The sequence below is a fragment of the Anguilla anguilla genome, chromosome 10, assembly GCF_013347855.1.
Source record: "Anguilla anguilla isolate fAngAng1 chromosome 10, fAngAng1.pri, whole genome shotgun sequence".
Taxonomy (NCBI): domain Eukaryota; kingdom Metazoa; phylum Chordata; class Actinopteri; order Anguilliformes; family Anguillidae; genus Anguilla; species Anguilla anguilla.
The window spans coordinates 44,324,280-44,344,933 of NC_049210.1; the positions used below are offsets into that span (position 1 = coordinate 44,324,280).

Here is a 20,654-nt window from a genome sequence, read left to right on the forward strand (position 1 = left end):
GATAAGTAAATTGCACCCTTGAGGTCCTTATCATTAGCACAGGAAATTGCCCTACAAAACAAAACATTACGGATGCATTTCATTTCAGTTCCCTGGATAAAAATCAACCTGCCAATGTCATGTCCCAGTACTCTCAAAACCGCAGTTTTTTCCCCCTCTTTTTCTTAATAAAGTCTATCCAAGATAGGAGATTAAGAGTGACAACGAGACTCATCCAGGAGCCAAAAATCATGACAAAACACCGCCACACACATCGAGCCGAGCTGGTCGAGCCGAGTTCAGGCGACACACAGTCCACCTCTTTTCCTCCCCATCACTCCCAATTAAGTCAAGTGTCAGTCCCCAGACACGATTCACTGTGCACTAACTGTCAAGCACGAATCGAAACTGACTGCACACAAGCCAAAGTACAAAAGGGGTCCAAGAAAGTTCCGCCAGGTCAGAGAGATATGTGGCAGAGTAAAACCAGACAGCACTCGCTAGGATACTTACTACTGCTCCACTACACTGTTCCAGGATCAGATCTCAAGATTAATGAGCCACCAGCAACACTGAGTGAAAAGGACAAGAGACTCTCCAGAATATTACCTCTGCGTTCTACAGATTTTTAAAAAAGTGTGCCTCTTAAGGCACAAATCACAAAGGCCTTCGAGGACTGTGATTTATGCCAAATACTATAAAAGCACCGCAATAAAAAAGGAATGCGTTTTACTTCAAGGTAAGTCAACGCAATGGAATTTTAGTCTACAGTTTGCTAGGGTAACAAGGAGACTATCTTCGGTTGCTACGTACCTCCACATCCGCTGGCTGGGACTGCCTCATCCGGAGCATGTCCTTCTCTATCTGCTGAATCCGGGCCACTCTCGCCTGAAACCCATTTCAAAAGACATCACAACACCAACATAAGCTTATGTGCATTTTAAAGATAAAGGTTCAAACATAAGGAGGGTGAAATATGTGCATCTTTCTTTGAAAAATACAGTTACTTAATTACACATAAGTAAATCTCGTTGATAGCGGGGGTTTTAGTTTCTGTGGTGGTCTTGTTCCTGATCCTATTTTCAAAATATCACTCAATTTCCATCAGAAATATTAACAGTGGAAGGGGGTGGTAACACAGTATAAGCCTCCCCCAGTTTCAAAATCTGTGTGGCACCAGTCCTCCTCTGCCGAACCTTCCCCAGTGGAAAATTTGGCGGCCATTTTAAAAACTCTCCGGCGCAGCGAGGACCGTGGCAACAGCGAACTGACCTGTGCCCTCTTCTCCATGTCCTGGCAGGTGCCCAGCTGCTCCTCCATTGCGGCTCTGATCTGCCGCGCCTCGTAGTCCAGCTGCCTGCGCGTCATGTCCGTCTGCATGGAGAACTACGGCAACACGGCGCAGCTTAGGCTAACGGTTTAGAGCCGCCTGTACATTTCACCCTGTCCTGTCAGCAGAACACAGAACTCTGCAGGGTATGCCAGTTTGTTAGACTCCTTCTCGGTCTGTGTGTGTGTGTGTGTGTGTGTGTGTGTAACACTACTGACTGCCACTTGAGAGATGAGCGCTCATATCCACAGCCCCGGACTGAAATGAGCCATAATGCAGAGAGACCATCAGAGTAATTACACACAGAGAGTGTATTCCAGTCCTGCTATCAGCTAATGAATTTTAATGCGGCAGAATGCAGTTTTCAGTGGAATAACTGCCTGTTATTTCAGCTACTTAAATTTCATTACCACCATTTTAAAATCCAGATAGACGACAGGATACGGGCCTATTTGGTAATGAATGCATTTGTACAAACCAACATCATCACTGGATATTTTATTTAAAACCCCACCATAAGGGGGGAAGAAAAGGTTATTAATGATGCGCTGTCATGCATAAAATATACTGTCAGCTGGCTTGCTGTATGGCCAGTCCTCTATGGGCAACAGACACCTGCAGGTAGAATACAGCAATGCAGCAGTTCCTGCTAGAATAACCTGCTGGTCTACCTTCAAATCTCAGCCCAGCTGTCCCTCTGACAACCATCACATTAACACCTTTGCATACGTGCTCGCACACGCACACACACAAACGCGCACACACACACACACACTCTCACACACACACACACACACACACACACACACACACACACACTCACGTTTTCCGTGAGGGGAAGGCTGTCGATCCTCTTGGTGAGGTTCTGAAGCTGAGCATAGTACCAGTCCTTCTCCTTCTCCTCCTTCTCCAGCTCTGCCATCAGCAAAGACCTGCCAGCAAGAAGAGCGCAAACACACACATGCAACATTAAGGCATGCGGCTGACTGAAATTAATCATTAATGTTCCACTGCAGTCACTCCATGCAATGCTCATAAAGTCTTAAAACGCAAACAAAGCATCCTGCTGAAGTTTACCAGGACGTGCCCTTCACTGATGCACACGATGTTCCTTTTCACACCACGACCTACAATCAGGCTGACGCAGACATGAGTCAGAGGACAACCGTTATGTGCGCCTCATCAAGCGAACTGCGAGCACCGGATCGACCAGCAGGGGGCGCTGGTGCGCGATGAGACGCTGTCATCCCGGGACGCTGAAACCGTCCCTCCGTAAGGGGATGCCAGACGCAATTACGCATCGCCTTCAGGGCTGCGTTTGGCACAGGTGCGGTCCGGATTCGCTACCAGACCACAGGGCCCGTCCATGCACTAGAAACAGCGCCTTAACGGCATGAGCCACCCAGCGGTCCGTTAAAGGTATTCCTGACTGACATTTGAGTGATGGTCAAAAACAGCTACAGTCCGCATTGGAGCAGGTATGTTGCTTTGTGCTACTGTGAAGCACTTGAGCTCCTGCCTCCTCTACAGCAAGGCCATTAGAAACACAGAACAACGCCCCCGACTCAGGACAAAAATAAATAAGTCAGGGGCTCGGAAATAATGCGGTTCTGTCGCACGCACGAACGCCCGTGGACTGCAGCGGTAGCGGCATCCCGAATTCTGGGCCCTGGGTAAGGCGGCCCTCCGCCTGCTGGCTTTTCGGAGGAGGCCGGAGTGGTCGAATTGATGTTGAGGGGAAACGAACAGCTGCAAGAAAATTCTCTCGACGGCTACATTTGTGCATCGAGGCAGCGAGGCCTGTCCAAATACATCAGCGCTGCGCGAGTGTTTTATGGGACCGCGCGTTACATCACATTTCTGTGAGCTGCGGTCCTTCTGCAAACAAACGGGAAAGCCTCCACAGCTCGGGACACAGGCAAATTAATGCCTAAAGGCACTTTCAAACAAGTCATGTTACCTCAGTGAGAGCTGTTTTAATGCAAGGCTTTTAAGGCACCGGGTCCACCAAAAAAAAAAAACTACTGGGTCCCAAAAAAATAAATAAAAAATGTAAAAATAATGAATACACAATCTACAAAGACAGGAATAACTGGCCTTCGTCCACAGGTATCTCTGGGGATATTATAGTGAATTACTCCATCAATATGAGTTTAGATACCACTCAGCACCTCTGATGACATCACGGTGAGCAAAGTCTGTGCATCATCCCACGCGCAGACAGAGCTCGCCTTGTGACTGAGTCTCCTTCATCCTACGCCTGGCGCTACGCTAGTGAAACCGCACTCGGGTCTTCTCCAAACTGTTTCCACAAAGTTGGAAGCACAGAATCATCTAGAATGTCAAACTATGGAAAACAGCCCCAGACCACAGTGGGGTGTCTACATACTTTTGGTCATGTAGTGTAAGATACATCATGTCATAATTACATGCCATCACAATGTCGTGATGTCACTTAGGTGTCCGCAATTCCTTCAGCTCAGCACTACCCATACAGATCATTCCCATAATGCACGGCTCTCGTAAGCATTCAATGATGACCACATTCACGATGACCCATTCGTGACGACCACGAGTGCGATGTTCGAAACGGTAAGAGACAAAGCCGACGGCAAGCGAACGCAACCCCGCAGCCCCGAGCGCGGGAGCGAATCGGGACGAGCGAACCGAGGCCCGGAAACCGTCGCTGAGCGCGCCAGCCGAAACGCGGCCCTAGAACAGGCGCGGACGCAGACTCGCCTCTCCTTCTCTAGCTCCTCCAGGAAGCCGGCGTCGTTGTCGCCGCCCCCGTTGGCCATGGCCCTCCTGGGGAAGGAGCCGGCGCTGGAGGGGCTGCTGTCGCCCGACTGGCCGGACGTGGAGCCCTCGCGGCTGTCGTACGGGTGCGCCGGGCCCTTGGGCCTCAGCTTCACGCCCGGGAAGTTACTGGCGTCCAGGTTCATTTCTGCAGAGGAACACACAGGAAGCGGGTAAAAGCAGGGGATTGTTACACTGCTACTCTGTTATACTGGTGTTTAGGACTCCTGCATTACACTGGGGACAGGATCTGGTTTGGAAATCCATCTTATTCAGATACAAAAACCCTTCAGAACTTTTTTAATGAAATCTGTCAAAAAAAATTTATTGTCATTTTTCGTAAGAAATAAAAATGTTCAGAAGAGCACTTAATGCTGTGTGTTCTCCAGAGGGAACAAAAAAACAGTGGGGAACAATCCGCTGCTCTGCAAATACGAAGAACCCAAACTAGTAAAGCAAGCCATAGACAGGTGATGATTTCAATTCAAATGTAGCAAACCAGGTTCCTCCAAGAACATCCAGTAGTCTCCACTAAACTGAGCCAGTCTGAAACATGGACGTACTCTGCAAGTGTCAGGTGACTGATTATGTCCTTTGATCATTTGCAACAATAAAGACGTCTAGATGTTCTGAACCTGTCCTTGTAAAATAATATTGTGCTCTTATAAAAGGATATAATTCAATCACTATATACTGAATGTACGCTATGTAGTACATCATCCTTCCTGGTTCTGGAAAGGCCTAAAAACTTAAGAGGTACAACCATCACAGCTAGTGAGGATTAAATGTCAAGTGTCTGCATGAATGATCACCGCACAAACTCTCGACATGGTACTTAACCTCCTGCAACAGTAACGATGAGTCAGCGTACAGCACAGTGGAGATATATGCACAGACCAACCTGCTCTCTGGGTGATAAATACAGATCAGGATATTTCAAAGTCACCTCATCTGGCACAGCATCACGGATTCCCACTGGTGCACCTTTACCTTTCAGTCTCTCGAGCAGGTCGATCTGTCCAGAAGATCCCATGGACTCTTCCTCTATGCTGCCCTGCAGTTGCTTCAGCACCTCCTAGCACACAGAGAAAGGAGAGCGGTCAGCGTGACCCGGGTACATACTGAACACATGGACCGTAAAAACACACGTGTCCAAAACGGCGGTCCCATTCGCTGCCTGGGCGGGTACTGATAAACATGGGCGGCACTGGACTGGTCTGGCAAAGGAGAGATTTTTCATGCATGATGTGTGTCTATGTGTAAAGTGTAAACTATTGAAAGGGGCACCTCCTTTCTCCTCTTATTAAATGCATTGCAGAATTCAACATAGTCGTTCAAAATCATACAAGATTTGCACTTCCTGAAATAAACTAGTTAACTACACTGTAAGAACAAGGGATTGGAAGAGGAGAAGTCATCTGTGCCAACATAACAGAACATCTGGCAGGAAAATAATCTGAGGCTTTATACCAAAAAGCTTGAAGGGGGAGAAAAAAAAAAAGAAGTTGACAAATGTTTTCATCGCGATTCCAGTTATTTTGCCAAGGCCGTTCACGCAGCGTGCATAGCCTGGAACTGGTACGAGCACCGACTAAGCATGCCAGTTCAGCCCTGACGGGTCCACTGGAGGTCAGGGGTAGTCTGCTTTTTTAGCACGCATCCTCTCAAGGCCATTCTCTCCCCAGCAAAAAGGTTACCCAACCACGGTGGTGTTACTCGAGACAATCACATAAAATACAAAGAAAAAAGAAACCATTTCCTGCATACTCGTGTTTGGAAAAACTCAACAAAACAGCATCACGTGATACAAGCTATTCAAGCAAACTGCTCGATGATGGTAAAGCTCTGACTGTATTTCGCTTATCCTCACCCTGCACTGAATCCTTGGGAATGCAGTGAGAATGCGTTTAATCCAAAGGCTGCATTTAAGTCTGCGGGGTTAAAAACAACAAGGCCACCTATCATGTGACCATCTAAAGCCCTACATCTGTAATTATCTGTGGCACGTTATTCGCCTGTAAGTCCGGATAGTCATGCCAGGGAAACGGAGCTCAGATTGATATTAAGCTGCTGTCCTGCATATCCAATTTCAATGCCTTTTACTTACAGGGTCATAAATACATTGCTGGCTGCCGGACGGCGCTAAGAGGCTACGTGTTTTTAATACATTTTTTTTCTTCTATGTAACAGAGCAAAGGCTTACGATAATCTGCTTAAGGTAGCCTACATGTCACAGAAACGCACTTTGCGTAAACACGATCACGGAAAAACAGGATGAGGAAACTTGCGTTGCAGTTCCAATTTCCACAAAGGGCCTCCACAACTGTACAAAGTACCCACGGCTGCTGAAAAACAAATCTAACAAATCACGCGTGACCACAAGGCCACGATGCATTCAGGCTGCCCTGCAATCAGGTTAGGCTGTGCCGTGTTCGTCAGATATCCCTGTGAGTATACAGTCAATAGATTTGTTCTATACTTTTGAACCAGAGTGTTTTTTGCGCCCAAGGCTACTTTTATAATAAAGAAACTGCAAACTGAGTGTTCTCCCTTAGCTCTGTAATTCATGTGCTTCCCTGGCTGCTTTTATTGAATACAAGGCATTTTTCCTTTGGTTTCAGGCATAAACAACAACACAAAAAAAGCAAGTACTTTTCAGACTAATTTAACTGGACAGTGGATCTGTCCACTGCTTTTAATAAAATGTGAGAAACCTACAGAACAGTTATCCCCCCCCACCCCCCATTTTCAATGCACTATTTGAGGCTCAGGCTTTTCTGATCATTTGTCTTTTCAGCAGCATGCAAGACAAGAGCTGATCCAAAAGCTGCAGTGTTTCAGTGTTGCAGAGCCAAACCACATAACTGTCTGCAGTGAGAAGCATGTTCTGTCTACACTTATGCAGTCTGCATTACCGTCAAAAGAATCCTATATATGACATTTAAAGGCCTCGTAAAATATCTGGGGAAAAACCGATTTCAAGCCTCAAAATTGCAAGTGCAGAATCTCACACGCTGAAATTATCCGAGGTTTATAACTACATTCGCTTCAAAATTTCCACAGAATCAAAAATACACAAACCACGGTCTATTTCGAATGCATTGTCCGCAAACGTTCAGTCAGCCTCGAAAACCAACCCTCCCATCTGTCTCTCCCTCTCTCTCTCTCAAGGGACTCACCGCAAGAGACGCCGCCCTCCTAGTAGCCCTTGTTACCGAGCAAACAAATCATTTCTGCTGATGTCGGCGCGTCGCCCTAGATTTCACGTCGTAAATATGTCACTTGCAGACAGAGAAAATCCACCGGCGCATTTCAACAGCGGGAAGCCGGAATCGTCGCTCGCGATTCTGCCTGTCAACACGAGCCGCTGCGTGCAAATCCGCGAGCCGCTCGGCTTCACACTGGAAGCTGCGAGGCTGCGCCCTGCGTTCCGCGCGCCTGCGACGACACGGCTCTGCCAACCCCCACGGGAGCCTGACCTCAGCGATGTGCAAGATGACCCCGCGCCCCTCTGCCCTGGTCCTCTCGCGTCATTAACAGTCTGCCTGGCAGCCGAACGCGTCTTCCCGAGCAGGGTTAAACACAAGTCTTTTATTCTGAGCTTAATTACACCAGGAAGCTCACAACTGCCATGTGATCTTTTACCGAGAGGGGGGTGGGGGAGGAGGAAATCAGACAACCGCTTGCTTGAGATGCCTGTCCTATATCCAATGAAAACAACGCACTTCTTACTGTATAACATTGACATGACTGTACTCCGCAAAAATATACCAGACATGTTACGTTAAACATTAGCCTGATCAACAGACTGCTGCAAGTTGCCGTTAACTGCTGCAAGCTTAAACAAGAGCGTTGAATTTAATTCAGTTTCGTATTGCAACAGTTCGCAAAGAACAGTTAACCACGTTTATTCGTTTTTTCTTTAAACAAGGACTTTCAAGGCACATTACTGACAGCAGAATACAAAAATTATACTGTGCTACCGTATAATTAAAATAATGTGCAACATCAAGGGAGAAAAGTGAAAATGGCCCAAAGAACTGTATGCTGTGCATACAGTCTTGCACAATATAATATGATAAGAACAATTGACTATTAAACCCTATTAAAAAGCCTTTTTTCAGTAGCCATCACAACAATGCAACTTTGTTTCAATCTATCCCTTTCCAGCTGCTGTAATGGACTGAATGGAACAAGAGGCAAGTATAAGGCTAGGTCTTCATCAAACTTGATCATTTGGTCAGAAACTTGAAATGTAAGGGTACCAAAAGAAAGATTCTACAACAAGCTGAAATTGCATTGCTTAACATCACATCAAACACCCTCACAACAGCTCCCCAACCCACCCCACCTGCCCCACAATATTTTCTACTATAAAACTGAAGGTTAAACTGACCAGCACATTCCCTCGCACACAGGAACATCTCAGTTGTTGAACATAACCATGTTTGCAGCCTGTGGCCTAGAACAACACCCACCCACACACACTTGCACACTCAGGTGTATCAAAGTTACCTGAACACAACCGCACTGGAAACCTGCGGTCTGGACACACCTGGAATGGAATGCTAGCAGAGGTTTGACCGTTAGGACCCTGTGCCCCCCCCCCCTCCCCCCTCACCGCCATGTCCCTGCTCAGCACATCACTGGAAATTAACCAGCACACCCCCCCTCGTCTTATCCACTTACCCTCCTCACCGACTCCTTCACCGTTTCCAGAGCCAGCATGACCAGCCTAATTTGATGCAGCCGCACCCCGCCCAACATCCAATCAGCCCCACGCTAACTCGGTTATCGAATGACGGACGGCGTTTTCCGGCAAAAAAGAAAAAACCAGAGGACGTCGAGCGGAGAGCTCTGCGTTAGCGCGCTATATGTAGCGCAGCTGCTGGCTACTGGCTTATGGCGAGTGAACTCCCAGCCGTGACCTCAGTGTTTATCCGCCAGATGGAGGGGAAATTAATAGGGGACGGAACTGGGGAGCGTTTATTCGCCATAGCCGCAGGAAGGGGCCTGACTGCAAATTAAGTCTGGAGCTCAACCGCCTGAACGCAAGTAAACAATGGACAGTAGCGGGCGATTACGTCATTTTAAAACACCGTAATATACACAACCGTGAAGTTTACACTATTTTTTTTTTTTATATGACACACGTCATTACCTTTGGGGATTAATATTTTTCGGAACATTACCATTAATTCAATTCTCATCCCAGCTTTAGCAGATGTAGATACAGTACAGCCCCCTGAAGCAACCATACAGAAGAGTACATAAAAATTAATCTGGAAGCTACACCCAAATTATTCTGGAAATCTGCAGAAAGGCCACAAACTAACAAACATGCATAATATGCATGAGCAGTAGGATACACACTGACCAAAGAAAATACACAATTTTTCACCTACAGGCAGAAAAATAGTGCTAAAGAGTAAAATGACCAATTGAAAATGGTAATCTCAACAGGCTGAGTTAGCTACAAGTTTGAGCCGCGAATCAGTTTATTAAATGGAAAAAGAAATGAGTCACAGTGTAAAATATTCCTCCAGGTTTGTGTGGGGGGTAAACCAGACAAATTAGTTGCCAAAACGTCAAAAACCAGAATGCACTATGAGGAGCAAAATAAAACATATTCAAATTATTACCAGTAGAGGGCAGCCAATCAACGCGCACAATTTCTTCTCCCGGTAATTAATGAATATTTATGCGAAATGTTCCAATAGAAAGCTGATGAATATTAATGCGGGTGTCGCTCCATTATAGACATCATTGCAGATCCAGTGCTGCTGCAGTGCCTTGCTGCTTTGGGCCCCACACAGCATGCGTTCGAAGTGCTAAGCAGCATATGCTGCTCAGGTATGCTAGTGATGCATGCTGAGGTAGCTGCAGGCTGTTAAAGGAGAACAGAGAGAAGGCTGTATACTGGGTAGGTATGCTTAAGACTACATTACCCAGGGACAGCCCAAAGGAAGGGAAGCAGAATCCGTAGTAGTAGGAGGCAGACCTTCCTGGAGGCTGCTATTGTGTGTTGTTTACAGGTACAGTGCACGTGGATCTTGGACCACAGTCTCAGAGGAGCATCAAAGCGACGAAGGTGAGGAAGAGGACGGAACAAAGACAGAGCAGAGGAGGAGGTTTAGCTCACAGGAGGACTAGGAGCAGGGATGACTAATCTGAATGGCAGGTAGTGAAGTGAGAAAGTGCTTAACAGTGGCAGTAATAGACTTTGAAATAAGCAGGCGGTATTAGGCATTAGACATTATAAGAGTATTATCACAGAGCTGTGCTAATGGCGCCAGTGCTAACGTAGCCGGTGGTGTACACCTTCCGGAGGGTTATGCAACACACCATGCAGAACGGAAGCTGCACATCCAAAGACTGTTCACCCGCCAAGAGCTATCCGCTAACTCAGCTGCCGAAAAACCCATTAGCCTACTTTTTTTTTCCTCTTCTTGTTCTTTTATTTATTTATTTTTTTTAAACATCCGGGTTCCACTTTCTGCATCAAACGCCATGTAAAGCCACACAAACCACAGTTGAACATTACACTGCAGTGCCACCCTTGCTATTATTGCCATCGTGTTCAAGCAGACACCTTGAGGGGGGGGGATGCAAAATAACAAATCACATAACCATAATTTAGCATGCAAACAGAAACAACACAATTGGATGCACAAGCACGCATTGATACATATACATGTATGCATTACATGTGCAGTTGCTACACACATATTACCATAAGCATGGCCGCATTCAGGGCACACTGGCGTCGGTTATATCAAAATCAGAGCACAAATAACAGTAAAGAACATTTCATAGCAGAATTTAACGTGGAACCGTTTGAGTTAAAAATTCAGAAATCTTAAAATGTGGAGCGGGTGGCCGCCGAGCCCCCTGGGTAATTCCAGCCGAGCGCTGAGCGCTGTAACAAAAGCGGCTCCCCGTTGCCGGGATATGGGAGCCGTGGAAGCAGGTGACAAGAAGAATTACTTTCATCATCACCGCTAATGCGCTCCTCTTTTCCTGAGCCGCCTTCGGTAAAAGCGGCGAGGGAGAGAAAGAGAGAAAGAGAGAAAGAGAGAGAGAGCTTCTTTGAAGCGAAACGCTCCTCCGACGCCGTTTGATGTGCTAATTGAGGGGTGGCCGGCTGCGTCTGACAGGGAAGCGCGCGCAGTAGCCGTTTCCAGCGCGTGGCGGTTGCTCGAAGGGGGCGGACGCACGTTCGCACTCCGCACACCTGCAGACGGCTCTCCGTCTCTCCCGGCCCGTAATAAATGTACCAAAATTACCGCGCTGTGGTTTCGTTTCAGCAGTACGGGGTTATATGTAACGAGCGGGGATAGAGAGGCAGCACACAAGCGGACACGCGGTACTTTTTCCTTCTCGCTTGCTTGCTTATTAGCCGGCTCGTCTGTCGGGCACAAAATCGGAGGTCTGCAATTATGCCGACATGTCCACATCATTTCCCCTAACTGCAGGACAGAAGCTGCAAGCTCTCCACAGTCTCTGCAGCCCGTTATCAATGCTATTAAATGCTACACGGGGCTATTTGCCATGAGCAGCTGCTAAAAAAGCATCAATTCTGAGCAGTGCTCTACACAAGGGGTGTTTTCCACGAACAGCAACTTAAATTTGGCTTTGTTTAACAAGGCAGGAGAGCAGCCCGTCACCCGCCTCAGACTGAGACGCTGGAGCTAATCTCTCCTGCAGGGATCAGCGTAAGGCAGGAGCACATCCACCAGGAAGCCATCTTCCCCGAGAACACAGTCCTTACCCTCAGCACCCTGTAACACATTACTGACAACACATCCAATATGAAGAGGCTGACTTTGTGTTATCTGCTAAAATAAGTGCTACCTCTTCTGTTTATGGTCAATGTTGTCACAAGTCATCTTTTAAATAACAGCATCAGAGCTGTTTTCCAGAAGTTCAGCTTTCATCACCCATTATGCGGTCACTGAAAAGACCAGACAGGAAAAGCAATTCAAGATAATCTGACTAATGGCTCTGCACAAAAGATGGGCTGATTGATCGATCATTACAATTTCCTCCATTTTCCGTGCATGGAAGTGTTCTTTGCTTTTAACCGATGACTCCAAATGGTGACTTTGTCACACAAAAACGTACACACAATTTCAGCGACAACACCAGACGGTCATGTCATCTTGACTGACCTGCCAAGCAGTTTAAGAGGCCTCTGAGCAACCAAAGCCAGGCTAATGGCTCATGAAGGGATGAATGAATGAATCTGGACCTCAGAAAGGGAACCCCACTCGTGTCCAGGTTCATCCATTCATCCCACCCTCGGAAAGTGAACCGCTTGCACGCGCAAACGGGACGCTTGCTTCTCCTCGCCCACCTTCATTGTGGAGGCCTCGGTCTCGAGTTTGGTCAGGTGGTTGGAGTTGTCCTCCAGCTCCTGCCGCAGGTTGGAGTTCTCCATCTTCAGGGCCTCCACTTGCTTCAGCAGCTGGTCATAGGAAGCAGCAGCCATCTTGGAGTACCACTTGACCTGGGCGACAGATCAGAAACGCACCGTGTTTCATCCCTCCGTTGGGTCATAGATGGGTTAATAAGGCCCAAACTCAACAGTCATCTGTCCGTAACCTTGATGTGGAAATTAACTAAGGGATTACCTTTTTCTCAGTGCACACACAATTTAATTCATTACCTCGGGCAATTCCTTAATTGACTCATTTTCGTTTGGGAGAAAATGATAATTAAAGTGTTCCAAGTCAAAAAGTGTTTTAAGTCAAAAGTTGAGGACAATTGTTCATTGAATCCAGGCCTAAGACTACTGAAGTTCTCCATACTTTGTTAAATCTTGGGACAGATTTTACTTTGCTTTCCAGAGAATCATAAAGCTAATCAGAGGAGATTTTCTATTCCATAACACTGTATATAATTTTCAGAGAAAGAGAAGAGAAAATGTGCCCAGCTACAGCAGCCCTATTCAAAATGGAAGGGAGAGGAAAAAACTGCCAAATTGCAGCCTGAGAAGCGCTGTCTAGCATTTTCCCAAGTGCATCCAATCAGTTAGCAACAAGAAAATGTTCAGTGACATTTATTTACAAGGGGAGAGGCTGAAAACCCAGAGTGAATTCACAATTTAAGTAACAGACTGAGACAGCATGTAATGAGAAACAGTATTAAGGGGGGAAAAAAACTGCTTCTGAAATCTTACACAGTCTGTATTCGGGCAGATTCTGGAATTCTACAGCAGTTTACTTATTGCAGACAATCTCTAGTTTGTAAATAATTTAGGGCCACTTCACTGTAAAGCAACAGTTCTGACTCTAAAGCAGAACAGCGCTAAATTATTTATATTTTACATTATATTTGCTTGAGTTCAATTTGCCAGTCCTGGTGGCAGGACCTTCCTAATGCAGTTTATTTCCTATATATTTTCTAAAAGACTAGCTATATTTTCTGTCTATTTTCTAAAATCCCAAGTCTGAAATAAATAAATGCACCTTTATAAACATGTCCTAATGTTCAAATAATCAAAATATCTGTAGTATCGGATAACATACAACCAGGACCTGTTGCCTTGATCTCAAAGACATATGACACGATAAAGCATTCAAATATGCAGTGCCTACTGGTAACAGCCAACAAGAACACTGGAAGAAGAAGACAGAACAGGACTCCAATGCCCAGGTCAACATTCTGAGGTGGGAAGGGGGGTGGGGCAAGCCTACACCCCGCTGCAGCCAATCACTGTCACCAGGTTCCTAGGTAATGACACGCCAGTGGGAGACCTCCACTCAACTCCATCCACAAAATGGCTTCATTGATTTTACACTGTCCAGTGGCCTGGGGGGCAGATGGTGACGCATTTAAAGTGCCTGTACGTGGCCCTGGCGTGAACCCAACCCTCACCTCAACCCTCAACCCTTCCAATGGTGCTACGCAGCTTTCCTAAGTACATACTCTCCCAAGAGGATAGCTTTCTGCCCCCTCAAATCAGAATTATCAGTACTGCTCAAAAGGTCCCAAACACTAACAACCTGATGCTAGTGCTGCTTAATCTGAAGCCAACATCTGATGACAGTAGGCCCCTGGATCCCTGGTCAATGCACAACAGTGTTCCCTTTGCATGAATGTGCACTGAAAATGTATTGGCAATCCAAGCATTACTTTTTGAGATATGTTTGGCCTGACAATGGCGCTACAGGAGAGGTCATGGGATCACCAAAATCAATTTGGTTTCTTCCACTTGGGAACATGAATGTGCACTGCAAATTTCATGGCAATCCGCCATTAATTTTCCAGATATGTCTGTCAAGGGAGGACAGACAGATGGATGGACGGACAGACGGACATCATTACATAACCTCCCTTGGCGTGGGTAAAAAATGGGGCAAATCTACTGAACGTAGTTCCATCAGAAGATGCACATTTTCATGTGGACCATGCAGGATTGTGCTCTTACTTACTCTGACAGCAGTGCTAATTCTTGCAACAACAACAAAAAAACCTATTTAGGAGCACGCACAAGAGTAACACCATATGGCAACAAAAGTTGTCAGATTTCTAGAGTTGAAGTAAGAATGTTGTGTCACTGTGTTACAAGCTCACAAACAATGAAGTCAAAGGTGCTGAAACATCCAATTTCATCACTGACATAACCTACAAGCAGCAGGGTTGCGAAAGGTTGTCTTTTGTTGTGATTAAAACATTTTAAAAAATGTTTTTGCATGATTGTGCATCATTTCATGGTAGCACATGAGGATACAAAGCCAGAAAATATAAATCAGTTGGAAATGAAGGACAGGAAAAAGTCAAACACAGAGGAAGTAAACTGTGATCTAATCCACAGGCCAATTTACCAACTAATGGTAGTTAGCATTAGCTTTGAAGCTCAACCAGCCAACTGTTAACTAGCTAGCAAGCTGTAAACATAACAATACAATTACAACAAAAACACTGCATTAATAAAACACAGCATTATTAATGTATTCATCTGCAGTGTTTAAGAGAAGAACTCCACAGCTGCTGCCTTTTCGATACACAAATTATGCAAACTTTGGCCTTAAAGTGAATGTCATTTATAGAAGCAAACTGTGTGTAGCAAATTGAGGAGAAAAATCACATAAATGGCACAGAATTCCGCTGGATCAGTTACATTATTTACGTGATTAGCTAGCATGATGCAGTAGCCTGCTGGCTATATGTGCCAACTGCACTTTATCTACAGAAAGCAGAGCATGTAGGAGTAATGGCAGATACATGCTCCCAATGATAAATAAGCACAGCAGCTCACTCCCAAGGGAAGCTACATGTGTCGAAGACTCAAAGGACGATTAATAGTAGAATTCAGATGTGAAATATTGCAATTCCAAGAGATTTAAATAAATATGTGAGATACCTTCTCCATGCAGAATTTGTACGATCCGCAATGTGCTGTCATACATAATAACCAACCTGTAGGTCAAAATATAGCCTGAAACACAGTTAGCGTGGTCATTTCATGTGGAGGACGAACAGGCCTAAAGTAAGAATAACGTACTATTGGAATTAGGTGCTGAATACTGGAGATCGGCTGCTTAATGAATTACACATCACCAGAAATGTAAAGGGTGAGGTACTACTGCACTTACTATCAAAACCCAAACATAAAGCAAAATGTCATAATGCAGGAGAGTAGTAAGAGTTAATCTACAGACCTATGAAATTAAAAATGCATTATCCCCAAAGCACTGCAAGCAGCAACGCCTCACAACTAATAGGCCTCATTAAACCACTTTAACCCAGCACAAGCCAGACATTTTTTTTCTTTTGGGTTGACACACAGGCTAATTAAAACGGTGAACACTTCCAATAACAAAGGGTTTGCAGCAATGAGGCAAACACAGCGAGAAGAGGAAGAATGGACTGCTTCATAAATAATGCATCAGCACGTCCCAAAATATTTCCCCAAAAAGAAAGCAGTCGATTAGTAAGACGCCTCTGCCCGAGTTCGCACGGGTTTCCAGGCTCGGTTTGCCTGCGTTTGAGCCACGGGATTCTGTGGAAGTCGGGTCCCCGGGATAAGAGGATCCCATTTTGTGACAGAGCTTCCCGATCAGCCGCTGCAGTGAGCGGTACGGGGCGCCGCGTTCGCTGCCTCCTGCGAGGGCCAACACCGCGCGGTTCGACCGCTAATGGAGACGCAGGGCGCGCAGCGGGGGGGTGGGAGGGTGGAGGAGCAGCGCTCTCCCTCACGCGTCCCGCGACGCCACGCAGCCCGGGACCGAGCGGGACGGGCCGGGGGACAAAGGGGCGAGCGGCGGCAGCAGCCCCACGCGTGCGTCTCGACGCGTTTGGGGGCGAGGCGGGCCCGGCGCTAACTCCGCGGCGCTAACCCCGCGGCGCGTCCGCTTTGTTCCGCATCCCTGGCGCATGACAGCGAGCGAGACCGCGCTACAGTACCGCCGGCCTCGCGCAGCTCGCCATAAACATTTATCTTTAACCCCCCCCCCACACCCCCGCCGCCACCCCCGCTCCAGTGGCATTTTTCCTTTAAGCACAATGAGTCCCTTTTTTCCCCCTCAGCCCTGCCTGGCCACAGATAAAGACAGCGGAGGAGAGGAGGAGAGACACCCCCCCCACACACACACACACACACACACCCTCTCCTCTCCCCCTCTCCTCTCCTCTCCTCTCCCTCGCTCGCTCGCACACAGTCCACCGAAACAAAAGGCTCCAGCGTGCAGCCCCCTCTCCATTCAGCCATTATTCCCCACCCCCGGCCCCCAGAAAAGCCGCCCTCGTCAAGGAGCGGAAAAGCCGCCGCCCCACCCCCCGCCAAGCCGTCCTCCCCAAAAACCAAAAACCTACCCCATTTCGCTGTCCGCCTCCATTCTATCTTCCCGTCGCTGTGTCGGGGAGCGCTGGCGCATCCAGCCGCTCCGCGTCACGTGACCGCGCTCTCGGCCAATGGCGCGGCCCGGACGGCGCTGCCGCGCGGCTCCGTGGCCAATGCGGGGCTGGCCTGCTTCCAGCAGATTACACAGCTGCTTCCCCCGAGTCAATTAAGCCTCTGTCTGGGAGTGGCGGGCGCAGCGCGATCCGGCAGATGTCTGGCGCGGTGCCAGCCCGTTCCAGCCCCGCGAAGGTCACGGCAGCTGCCACCAAGCCTCCAGTCAGAGCGCCGCAAAAAAAAACTAAAAATCACAAGACCGGACCCACCCCAAACGTCACGTTCCAGCATGAAACCTTTGTTTCCTACGGTGGGCATAAGACCGATCTGATCTGATCTCAACTGAGTTTTCTTATCGGGTCCGTTTGGGGGTACTGACGTTGATAGGCGGACGGTTGAACAATGACCCGATCTGAATAGGATGGAATTGCTCACTAAAAGCCTGAAAAATGACTAGCAGTAGCTGCGAGGTAAGCAGGTTGAACAGAAACATCCCTGGTAGGACAGAATGACAGCCAGTCAGATGCACTAAACAAGGGTACAGTCACCATCAAGACAGAAATATGCAAAGAATTTCAAAACATCCCTTAAAATCTGGAATCAATAAGAATTCAACCATTTGAACAAGCAGCATTAAACAATAACCAAAACTGTGACAAGCATCCCAAACATACTGATCTACAAATGACTTGGGAAATTCTGCAGTCCTTTTAAAACCTGCTGAACCTTTCCTTAATTGTTGTTAAAGTGGTTGGGGAGGGGTCAGCATCTAGCATCGCTCAGATATGGAGAGTGAATGTTGCTGCCTCAAACAGTGAATGGCTGCGGGTGGCGCATCCTGTTAAGGCACTGTTCTTTTGCGTGGATGTTAAGGCACTGTTCTAGTGCGTGGATGTTGAGGCACTGTTCTAGTGTTTGTGCCAACTGTACCTGGATCTTACGTCAGCCAGAGAAGGGAGGGTCTAACTTGACGAGGTTTACAATGCATCACGCACGCCAGTGACCCCTGCTGGTCAGGCACCAGTAAGACATAAGTCAGGTATATAGCAAGAAACTGTTTGTCTGCTGTGTGAGCTTGACCCTAAAAAGTGCAAAGTGATAAGACTGCAACTGACATGACATACTTCTGAGGAACTTCATCATTTTGCTTTATAAAATAACTTATCATAAATGGCTTATCTGATCTAGGCTACTTAGTGTGATGGATCTGCGTAATTCAATTGGCTATAGTATGCAGAATCTATGCATCAGTTTGTACAGTGTTTTACATCTCAAATATAGATTCATTCTTAGACAGTTAATCTTAATATATAGCCCAGTAAAAATAATTAATCAGCCGATTTGTGAAATTTTTATTAATTCTGAAGGAATCCTATCAACCATACTTGAACCTGTGATGAGGTCAGTCACTCCTGCCAGCCATCCCAGCCTGCACCAAAAGCTTTTTCAAAGGACGGGAGCCGACTACACAAACTAACGGTTTTACAAAAAAGCTGACCTGGCCAAAATCGCACACAAAGGACGTTCGTGCAACTGGATGCCACTTTTGTCGTCTCACTTCGGTCTCTGCGGCGGTGTTCGGTTACGCTGGCTTCAGTTCCGCACTCAGTCTCTCCCAAAGAGCAGCGGAATCTGTTAGAATTCGCAATGCCATAAATTCCCCTGATGTTAGCAGGAGGGGAAAATAAATAAATAACCAGAGCGCTCTGTAATCAGCTTCTCCCAGACTGTAGATCCCAAACAGCTTTAGACAGCGTGTCATCCGAAACCTTTTAGGCAAGCCTCTTCAGGGCCCCGATAAAGTAATCCTAGGCTGTGTTCCTTTCTGCAAAGCTAAAAGCTTGTTTAATAATTCCATCCTTTTCCAATGTATCCTGAACCTCCTTCTGATAAACTGAACTTGCACATTCAAAACTGACAACTATCTAAGGAAGTTATGTCTTAATTCGAAGACTGATATCAATTGAAGCTGGCCAATGTAAATGACAGGATATCACAAACTTTATTATTCGGGTTCTGTGCCACAGTTCTAATAAACACATCTGTTAGAGGATGCAGGCTACATGCAGGCTTTCCTGGGTTTCTGGAATTTCAATTTAAACACAATCGCTTCGACCAATTTTCCACTCTCTTTACTCCCTAAAACAGTTATTAGCTACATACCAGAATTCCCTGGTAATTTCGTACATCCTGAACCTCACTCCAGCTCAGTTCCTCCCTTTCAACAGGACAGAAATCACAGGAACAGGAAGTGAGCTTGGCCCACAACTATGCAAGATGACATTTATACAATGGTTTACTCTTCCTTTGTTTGCTAAGTGCATTCAATTTAGGACACTGAGAGCAATATTATGGCTTAGCTATTATCATTTTTACAGCCCTAGCCCAATAATGTGCGTACAGTATTTGCTTGGGACAAAGTACAGTTGTACAGGGAAATGGAGCAATTTTGCTCCGAAAAAAGCAGAGACTGAACAATGGGAATGAAAGCACTCAAAGACACTCCAGTCTGAAAATAAACCACAGCATCTAATCTAGAACATTTTCCTGAAGTTCAACAAATCAAAATTGGAAATCTGAAGTTCATTTGGTTTGTCACGCAACAAAATGCCCGTCGACAACGAAAGGGTGACAATGAGAGAAGTTGCTGCAGCATGTCTCCTCAAGACAGCGAAAAGGCGTGATCTCAAGGGCAACCAATTCCTACAATATCACTCGCCACTGACCGAACAACTCGTTATGTAATTTAACATATACAGCGGCCAACATTTCCGAGGATAGTTTGACAACTGCCAATCCAACTGACCAACGCGTTTCTCTTACCGAGCTAAAAAAAAAATGTGGTTTCTCATTGGTAAACAATGCATGTAAACCAGAGCACAAAGGTGAAACCTGTAAAGTAAAGGTCTCTGAAAAATACTGCCAATTTTTAACTATCTTACTAAACAATGAAATAACCCAAGGAAGCATAAAGGCTGACATCGCTTGTTTCTTTCTTTCCTATATAAGTATACATATACACATGCAGACACACACACGTACATTTAGACATCCTGTTGCTGCCCTGGGTGTTGCAGTGGGCATTTGCAGACCGTCCAATTTAGGAGTCCATCCTAAACTTAACCTGTCTAACAACCGAAACACAATACACAACGTTACCCTTCAACAAGATAATATCAAGACAAGAAAATATCCTTTGCTTGTGGTCGTAGATAACGTTAGGATAAGTCATGCAAACGTAAACCGGAGTTAAAGGAACATTAGTTAGCCAAGTTACCTACAGGTTGATAACAGCTACATTTCAAGCTAGCGAGAACATCGATTTTTAAACTAGAAGGCATCGCTGGTTTTCTCGTTAGACTATCAACCATAGCTACATTGCTAACAAGAGCATTACTAGCTAGCTACATGATACGTTTATATGGACTACACAGTTTACCAACTAACGTCATAAGTTACCTGGTAGTCCAAGTCGCTCGCAATCTTGCTCAATACTATTGACAATAGTCAGATATTCCTACATTCAAGTTTAGCTTCCAGGACACAGTAGCTACATTCGTGTTCAAAAGTGTTTCCAAGTTTCCAACACTGCACGGTACAATAGTGTTAGTGTAACAGATCAGGTAATGTTAGCACAGCGAAGTTAAC

The 20,654-nt window shown here is 46.2% G+C and overlaps 1 protein-coding gene across 7 annotated transcripts in view; it reads right to left on the reverse strand.

The window, feature by feature from the left end:
• Positions 1 to 20,654, reverse strand: part of LOC118237507 (adenomatous polyposis coli protein-like) — a 34,963-nt gene that overhangs the window by 12,857 nt on the left and 1,452 nt on the right. For 4 of the 7 annotated variants that reach the window (XM_035436279.1, XM_035436282.1, XM_035436283.1 and 1 more), the window contains exons 2-7: positions 12,462 to 12,614; positions 5,096 to 5,180; positions 4,049 to 4,253; positions 2,133 to 2,241; positions 1,252 to 1,365; positions 793 to 867 (exon numbers count right to left, since the gene is read on the reverse strand). In XM_035436279.1, coding sequence (XP_035292170.1) covers positions 793 to 867; positions 1,252 to 1,365; positions 2,133 to 2,241; positions 4,049 to 4,253; positions 5,096 to 5,180; positions 12,462 to 12,614 — 741 coding nt within the window. Of the gene's footprint in view, positions 1 to 792; positions 868 to 1,251; positions 1,366 to 2,132; positions 2,242 to 4,048; positions 4,254 to 5,095; positions 5,181 to 7,284; positions 7,530 to 7,584; positions 7,606 to 12,461; positions 12,615 to 16,924; positions 17,115 to 20,654 lie in introns of those variants that run through there. The other 3 variants (XM_035436281.1, XM_035436285.1, XM_035436284.1) reach the window with 3 other exon arrangements.